The sequence below is a fragment of the Myotis davidii genome, unplaced genomic scaffold (assembly GCF_000327345.1).
Source record: "Myotis davidii unplaced genomic scaffold, ASM32734v1 scaffold930, whole genome shotgun sequence".
Classification (NCBI taxonomy): domain Eukaryota; kingdom Metazoa; phylum Chordata; class Mammalia; order Chiroptera; family Vespertilionidae; genus Myotis; species Myotis davidii.
Genome location: NW_006282518.1, coordinates 1,274,104 through 1,282,613, shown reverse-complemented (window position 1 = coordinate 1,282,613; position 8,510 = coordinate 1,274,104). Strand labels below are relative to the sequence as shown.

Genomic DNA, 8,510 nt, shown 5'->3' with positions numbered 1-8,510 from the left:
ACATCCTCCCAGGTCTTCACCATGACCATTTCCTGGTCGTGGTTCCCTTTGTTCGGGTTAACCATGAACGGCTGCAGCGCAATCAGAGGTGAACTGTGGTGGCCACCGTGGACCCAACTGCCGCTGATATCCTGGTACTCAATGGTTTCCATCGCTGTGAGCTCTGCGGGAATATTCTCCACAGCGATATCCACCAAAGGGATATTTCCCACAGCGACATTCGCCTCAGAGATATCCTCCAAAGGGATATTCCCCACAGCGACATTCGCCTCAGATATATCCGCAAAAGGGATATTTCCCACAGCGACATTCACCTCAGAGATATCCTCCAAAGGGATATTCCCCACAGCGACATTCGCCTCAGAGATATCCGCAAAAGGGATATTTTCCACAGCGATATTATCCCAAGAAATATTGTCCATGGAGATATTCTCCAAAGAGATATTGTCCATGGTGACATTCTCCAAAGGGATACTCTCTACTGCGACACTCTCCATGTTGATATTCTCCAAAGCAAAATCGTCCACAGCAATATTCTGCATAGCAATAGTCTCTAGGTGTACCTGGTGTAATTTCATTAACGCGACAGCCTCCTCCAGCTCTTCTGGGGTGATGTAGATAAAGTTGTTTGAAGCCATGGCTGAGAGCTCTGACGAGGCTTTCACGACCAGGCGCTTTCACGACTAGACTAGGCCGCAGCGCAGGGCGGGGCAGCCAGAAGGTGGCGGAAAAGCTGAGAGAAAGAACGCGCGCGCTCCCCTCCGCTCCGCACCGCACTCCGCTCCGCTCCGCGGAAAAGGCGCGAAGGGCAGAGAGTGGCGCTGACTGGCGGTTTAGGCTTAGACGCGGGGGATTCTGGGCATCCTGGCACCCAGCGCATGCGCTTCCCGATACCCTGGCGCATGCGTGGGGTCACGCTCATACTCGGTCACGTCATACCAGGTCACGCTCAATACCCGTATGCTACCCCCTCCAGCCTCTTCGCTCCGTCTACCCGCTATTGCGTCTTCAATATTAATTCACTAACCGGCCGCTCCGTCTACCCGCTATTGTGTCTTCAATATTAATTCACTAACTGGCCGCTCCGTCTACCCGCTATTGCATCTTCAATATTAATTCACTAACCGGCCGCTCCGTCTACCCGCTATTGCTTCTTCAATATTAATTCACGAACCAGATTCTTTACTGAATTTTTCTATATTTCATTTCCATTTATTTTATCCATCTCCCTCCTCGGGTGTATAACAGTATTGGTGGGGGGTCTTTTTAATATTCATACTCTTTTCCCTCTTATTTACTTGCACTGATTCACACTTATAGATCATTTAATAGTATCAGTGATAGTTGACAGCGGAATTGCTTGTCTTGTCCTTTAAATAGGAATGCTTCTAAGTCAGTGTTTTTCAACCTTGGCTGCACATTAGAATCACCTGGCAATCTTTTTAAAATCCCGATTTCTGGGCCTCATCCTCCGGAAATTGTTTTCTTTGTTACTCATGTTGTGGCCCCACCCATAACAAAGAAGCAGAATTTCCGGAGGATGGGGCCCAGAAATCAGGATTTTAAAAAGATTCCCAGGTGATTCTAATGTGCAGCCAAGGTTGAGAAACACTGAGAAGTGTTATATCATTAGGAAGTATGCAGCTATTTCTACTTTCACTAAAGATTTTTGTTTTTTAGCCATTAATAGATATTGAATTCTATTAAATATGTTTCAATACCTGCTGATATGAGGATCCCCCCCCCAAAGTTTAATAATGCTTCCGATATTCAAATAGACTACCTAATGTTGAACTATCCTTGCTTTGCTTAGATACATCATGTGACTGCAGAGTATTTTTGGTGCTTTTATCTGAGTTTTATTGGCCTAAGAAAAAATCTTAGTTTCCTTCTCTATGTGCTCTGGAAAGTTTATACTAAATTGGAATTAAAAAGAAAAATCTTCTGCAAGATTTGAAAGAATTCCACCTACGAAACTTTCAGAGGCATCCTTCCTCAACTTTCTTAATTTCTCTCATTGTAATTAACCTCTGTATATACTTTTTTCCCCCTATCTTTCTGGGCTTTATTTAGGCTATTTATTATTTTTTAAATAACTATCCAGGATTTTGAAAATTTTTTGCAGAGATGAACAAAGAGCCTTTTTATAATTTTTAATTTTCTATCAACTGTCATTCCCCAATCTGACTGCTAACTCTGTCTATAGAAGCTTTCTCCCATTGTTTTTTTTTTTTTTCTTCAAAGAACTAACTCTTGGACTTAACAATTACAGTTTTTATTTTTTTCCAATTTTTATTTTCCAATTATTATTTTCTGCCTATATCCTTACAAATTATAATAATTTCTGAACCATTTTATAGTTTTTTCCCCTCACTTCTTCAGTTGCTTATCTGATTTACTTTCACTTATTCCATAACTATTGAAGGCAGTTAATTTTCCTTTTAGCAAAACTTTGTACATTATTTCATTTTTACTTTTAAATATACTACAATGATTGTTTTGAATGAAACTGGACAATTTTTAATGTATTATGAGCACTTGAAAATAAATTGTGGTACGATTTTGACATAATTATTTTTTTCTTATTAACAGCTTTTATGATCTGACTTTTTCATGCCTACGTGCCAAGTATCAAGAGATAGGAGTCTCTTTTGTTATACCTGTTGCTTTCTTTGTACTTTCTCCATTTTCGTTTTGATGGTTTGTTACTTGAAACAGTAAGACTTGCAGCAATTACATTTTCATTGTGGATTATACTCCATATGATTAAGTGCTCCTCTGTCTTCATTTAATGCTTTAGTCATATTTTCTATTCACATGGTATGTTCAACTCATTGTACTTTGTCTTTTTAAAATTATGTTGGTTTTAGTTGTTTTTTTAAAATATATTTTTATTGATTTCAGAGAGGAAGGGGAGAGAGGGAGGGAGGGAGGGAGGGAGGGAGAGAGAGAGAGAGAGAGAGAGAGAGAGAAACATCAATGATGAGAATCACTGATTAGCTGCCTCTTGTACGCCCCCCTACTGGGGATTGAGCCCGCAACCTGGGCATGTGCCCTTGACCATAATCGAACCCAAGACCCCCCAGACCGCAGGCTGATGATCTATGCACTGAGCCAAACCAGCTAGGGCTTGCTCTACTACTTTTGACTGAGATTCTTATAAACTGAATTTATCAACCGAAAGATGAGATGCTTTTAATTTGTGATTTGAGTATTTTCCATAAAACCACTAACAACACATAGAAGAATAAAAACATTTAAATCTGTTACCTGCACAAAATATCCTTAGCTGCTGGACTGGTGATATAAGTTGCAAATGAGTGGTAAACAGATCAACAAATGCTCCAGGATAAATAATGAAGAGAAAAATCCCAAAGCCATTAAATCGAACTTGTTCCCTAAGAAATCACATAGAAAAAGAAATTTAGCACTAGTATTGCACTTTTCAAATTAATAATGTACATAATTTTAGTACTTCCCACTGTAGTGCAAATTCTTACTTGGAAAAACAAGTCTCTCTGGACAGTCAAAAAGTTATCCTACATATATGATTATCTAGCTATCATTTATCTCACAATTTTACAAAAACGTACATATTTGGTCATCTATGAAACTGCATTTTATAAAATGAAATTCTGAAATAGACTTTTAACTTGAAAATTCTTAGAAACAAATATGCTGAATAGCTTGAAATTAGTCATATATATATATGTAAAGAAAAGTTTAATATTTCTATGAGAAACTAAATAAAAAACATTTTTACGGTTTAGTCTGAATTATTTTCCGAGGACACAGTAGAAAATATAATTCAATTACATTATCTAAATATTTATATTTGTCTTAGCTTTTATATTACTAGTATTTTTTTTTTGTTGTTAATCCTCACCCGAGGATATTTTTCCATTGATTTTTAGAAAGAGAAGAAGGGAGGTGGAGAGACAGAGAGAAAGAAACATCTATGTCAGAGAGAGACATTGATTGGTTGCCTCCCACACATGCCCCGACCAAGCCTGAGGAATGAGCCTACAACCAAGGTACGTGCCTGCCCTCGACCAGAATCGAACTCAGGATCCTTCAGTATGCGGGCTGACACTCTATCCATTGAGCCAAACTTGCTAGGGCTGTCTGTGCCATTATAAATGAACGTAGAGGTTTATTCACATTAAACGGGGTACTGTTAAAAATGCATTATGCTCAGACTTTCCTTGGGAGAACTATATATCAATTCATTCTCTAAAAATGGAATTATACTTAACAGCCTCCTAAGACCAAATAGTTACTCTGAAAAAAGCACTATATAAATACACTGTGCTATCACTTAGTACTAAATACATCAGAGGACTGTATAATTCACTTTATATCGGCAGTTGTGATTTTATAAAAAAAATTAACCAGCCCTGACCAGTTTGGCACAGTGGCTAGGGCGTTGGCCTGTGGACTGAAGAGTCCCAGGGTCGATTCCGATCAAGGGCATGTACCTTGGTTGCAGGCACATCCCCAGTAGGGGGTGTGCAGGAGGCAGCTGATCAATGTTTCTCTCTCATCGATGTTTCCAACTCTCTATGCCTCTCCCTTCCTCTCTGTAAAAAATCAATAAAATATATTTTTTAAAAAATTAACCACATTATACTGTGAATTATTAAACTGTTAATAACAATTCTTTTATATGTAAAACCCTTAGGGCTGCAAGGCTAAAAATGTGGAAGCAAAGGTGAAAGAGACTTTAAAAAAGGGCAGCCACCCACTTAAACCACTACATAGCACATCTGTGTAGCAGTATGTGCTCTGTCAAGATGAGGGTTTATTGCCAATCTATAGACTCTTGTTCACAAGCAAGTGGAAAGTAATAAGTGATTAAATCTTCTTATCTAAAACCTTTAATCAGGTCCATACACTGAAGGGATAAAACACATCCCCATCAGCATGTGTACTCCTTTTGGCAGTAATTATCAGTGGGAGTGAAGGGGAGTTGTGACTCACCTTCTCGCCCATCATGATTTTATAGGTTTAGGAACCTTTAAAATAGCTATAACCATGATACATTTGGATAGTCACAACAAAAAGAGGGCATGATACTTGAAGGAAGTCCCAGTTCTCATCCTCCCTTATCTTCTCCGGTGTTTCGATAGTCTATGGAATTTGTTAACAAACCCAGAGCTTTCAATGTTCTTGCTCTAGTTAGCAGAGGCCATGAGTTAAAGCAGGAAAGTATTTCAACTGATAAGCCAAAGAAAGTACTAAGAAAGCAATGCAAAGGTATCATTGCTGAATGATGAATAGAAAGATTAGGTTTCAGGATTAGATGAAAATCATGAAGCACCATGAGGATATAACCATGCTGGTAGAAGGCAAAGGATAGAAAGACCCAGATTGTAGCTATACATACGGTTAACTGAGCATATTCATTAATATATAAATCTCCTCTGCAAAAGAGAAGGTACCTCAAAATAATAATTACGGATAAAACTGGGTAGCATGCACAGAAAGAAAAATATCAAATGTAGCAGATTTTAGTAATAAAATCTCCTAAATGCAAGCTGCTTTGCATGTAGTAGAAATAAAAAGGTAAATATCATTACCTAATGGCTGCTATCCCGTGTCCAATTTCATGTACAACACCACTAATGAGGACTGCAGCGAAGAAATACGTCAGTTGATTGACGGGTAAATTTATACCAGGAACCTATAAATTTCATAGACACAATGATAAGCACACACTTGGGTAGCAAGAGAACATAATGTTCACTTTGTAATAAAGCTTAAACTTCGAAGCTGATAGTTCTATAAACTAAAAATAATGTGAATATCAATGGTTCATTTTTTCATTTCTATCATAATAAAAGTAAAAACACCAGTCATTTTTTGAAGTAGGCAGCTTTTGAATTAAGCAAAATACCAATCTAAAGAGAAAAGGAAACACCAGGTTAAAAAGCTGAAATTTTAGCTTCCTGTAGTTTTCACTACCGGAAAGAATTAGAGAGCCTGGCAAAGTGCCAGGGGCCAGGGACTGTGAAGCGACATTGAAGGAGTCAGCTGGAAGCCTGGTTTGGGAATTCTTGTTACAATTCCTAGTTCTTCCTCTATTCTTCTATATTGTTATTGCAGGGTTCCAAGTACTTATGTGAGTAATATAGGATATCCCCACCCCCATCAATGAATTTCCTTTTAGTATTCTCAAGTTATATGAGAGTTGTTAATTAAAGGTAGTGTAATAAAGCGCCTTGTTGGTGTGGGAGCACTATACCTTCCATAACTTTGATTGTATCAGTTTGTCCAGTACATGGGTAGGAGCAAAGTGATACATAAATATTGTATTAAAATTGAAATTTAATGCAGAAGGTACGGCATTTGGAACATTCGTACATATTAAGGACCTGTGAAGAATCAAGAGTTGTCTTGTGCCCTAACCAGCTTGGCTCAGTGGATAGAGCATTTTGGCCTGCCAACCAAAGGGTCCTGGGTTCGATTCCGGTCAAGGGCACGAACCTTGGATGTAGACTCCTCCACAGCCTGGGCCCTGGTTGGGGCTCCTGCAGGAGGCAACCAATCAATGTGTTTATGTTTCTGTCTGTCTTTCCCTCTGTCTTCCACTCTCCCTAAAATTCAATGGAAAAATATCCTCAGGTGAGTATTAACAACAACAAAAAGTTGTTTTGCAAACATGTGCTCCTAAGATGTTGTATAGATATAAATCATTGCATACACAAGGGAAGTTTGCGATTTAAGGGCTGCGTGACAAATTATTTTTTTCATTTTATTTTTAAAAATATATATATTTTTATTGATTTCAGGGAGTAAGAGAGAGGGAGAGATAGAAACATCAATGATGAGAGAGAATCACTGATTGGCTGCCTCCTGCCCCCCACATTGGGGAACAAGCCCGCAACCCAGGCATGTGCCCTTCACTGGAATTGAACCTGGGACCCTTCAGTCCGCCGGCTGATGCTCTATCCACTGGGCCAAACCAGCTAGGGCTCATTTTATTTTTTAAATATACTTTTCATTGTTGATAGTATCACAGATATCTCTCATTTTACCCTCCTTTACTCCCCTCTAAATTATTTTTTAGATACCCAAGAATCTGCTCATAAGATAAATAATCACTCCCAAGTTATGTTAATTATTAAGGAGAGATTCTATAAATTAGGCTAAGTGGGGCCCACCAGGCATCAATACTATACTGAGCATCTATTTCTCACAGTCCAGGAGTTGGGACCCTGAAGGTATTCTTCTGGAGGAAATTCCTACTTTCTATTATTAGTTACTGTTTTAAGTTAATTATAAAATACTAGAGGCCCAGTGTACGACATTCGTGCACTGGAGGGTGGGGTTCCCTCAGCTCAGCCTGCCCCTCTCACAGTCCGGGAGCCCTCAGTGGATGTCCTACTGACAGCCACAGTCTGGCAGCAGAGGCTTGGAGCAGGCGTCCCGTGTGTGTGTGTGTGTGTCCCTGCTGAGGGCCTGCCCCCAGCTGTGTAGGAGGCTCAGAGCAGTCGCCCTGTGTGTGTATGTGTGTGTCTGTGTCTGCTGGGGGCCTGTCCCCAGCCCCACTGGGGAGGCTTGGAGCAGGCGCCCTTCTGTGTTGATCTCTCAGGCTCCTGGCCTCCACTGTGTGGTGTTCTCTCCCTTGAGCTGTGGACAGGGTGGGGTGCTGGCTGCAGGCCACACTTTCCTGCTCACGGATCACTGTGGAGACCCCTGGGCAGGCCCTCCTGGGTGCTGCCTGCGGGCAGCGCTTTCCTGCTCATGGATGGCTGCTGGCGGATCGCCATGGCAACCCGGAGCAAGCCCTGCTGGATGCTGCCTGCAGGCCACACTTTCCTGCTCTCGGATTGCCACGGCGACCCAGGAGTAGGCCCTCCTGGTTGCTGCCTCCTGGGTGCTTTCCTACTCTGGGATCGCCACAGTGACCCGGGAGCTGGCTCTGCTGGATGCCTGCAGGCAGCGCTTTCCTGCTCACAGATCACGATCGGCATGGCAACCCGGGAGCAGGCCCTCCTGGGAGGCCTGGATGGCAGCGGGGTGGCGGATTGCCCTGACGCCCCCGGTCGCACAGGGGAGGCCAGGATGGTGGCTGGCGGGCTGCGGATCGCGCTATCCTGCCCCGCCCACAATATGCAAATTTAACGGCCATCTTTGTTGGGTTAATTTGCATACTCTTCTCATTGGCTGATGGGCATAACGAAGGTACAGTCAATTAGCACTGTTGTCTTTTATTAGTGTAGATGTCTAAAGCAGGAAAACTTGAAAACTGAAAAGATAAAGAGAAGCCTATAATCTTGCTCCCAGAACACAAATAAAAAACCATTCTCAATGTTTTAATGCAGTCTTTCTATCTTGTTATGTACACATATTTTTTTAAATTGTGCTTTTATTATAAATACTAAAGGCCCAGTGCATGAAATTCATGCACTCGGGGGGATGGGGGATGGGGAGGGAGGGCTCAGCCCAGCCTGCAACATCTTGCAGTCTGGGAGCCCCGTGATAGATTGCCCTGCAGAGGGAGGCCC

General features: G+C 41.3%; 2 protein-coding genes across 2 annotated transcripts in view; both read right to left on the bottom strand.

Annotated features, from left to right (window-relative positions):
- YY2 (YY2 transcription factor) overlaps window positions 1-638 on the bottom strand; it is a 1,972-nt gene extending 1,334 nt beyond the window's left edge. Inside the window, exon 1 of the mRNA XM_006752999.2 lies at window positions 3-638. Within this exon, the coding sequence (XP_006753062.1) occupies window positions 3-638 (636 nt within the window). The remainder of the gene's footprint in view (window positions 1-2) is intronic.
- The window catches only part of MBTPS2 (membrane bound transcription factor peptidase, site 2), a 55,158-nt gene that overhangs the window by 26,927 nt on the left and 19,721 nt on the right, over window positions 1-8,510 (bottom strand). The window contains exons 4-5 of the mRNA XM_006752995.2: window positions 5,580-5,683; window positions 3,271-3,398 (exon numbers count right to left, since the gene is read on the bottom strand). Of these exons, the coding sequence (XP_006753058.2) occupies window positions 3,271-3,398; window positions 5,580-5,683 (232 nt within the window). The remainder of the gene's footprint in view (window positions 1-3,270; window positions 3,399-5,579; window positions 5,684-8,510) is intronic.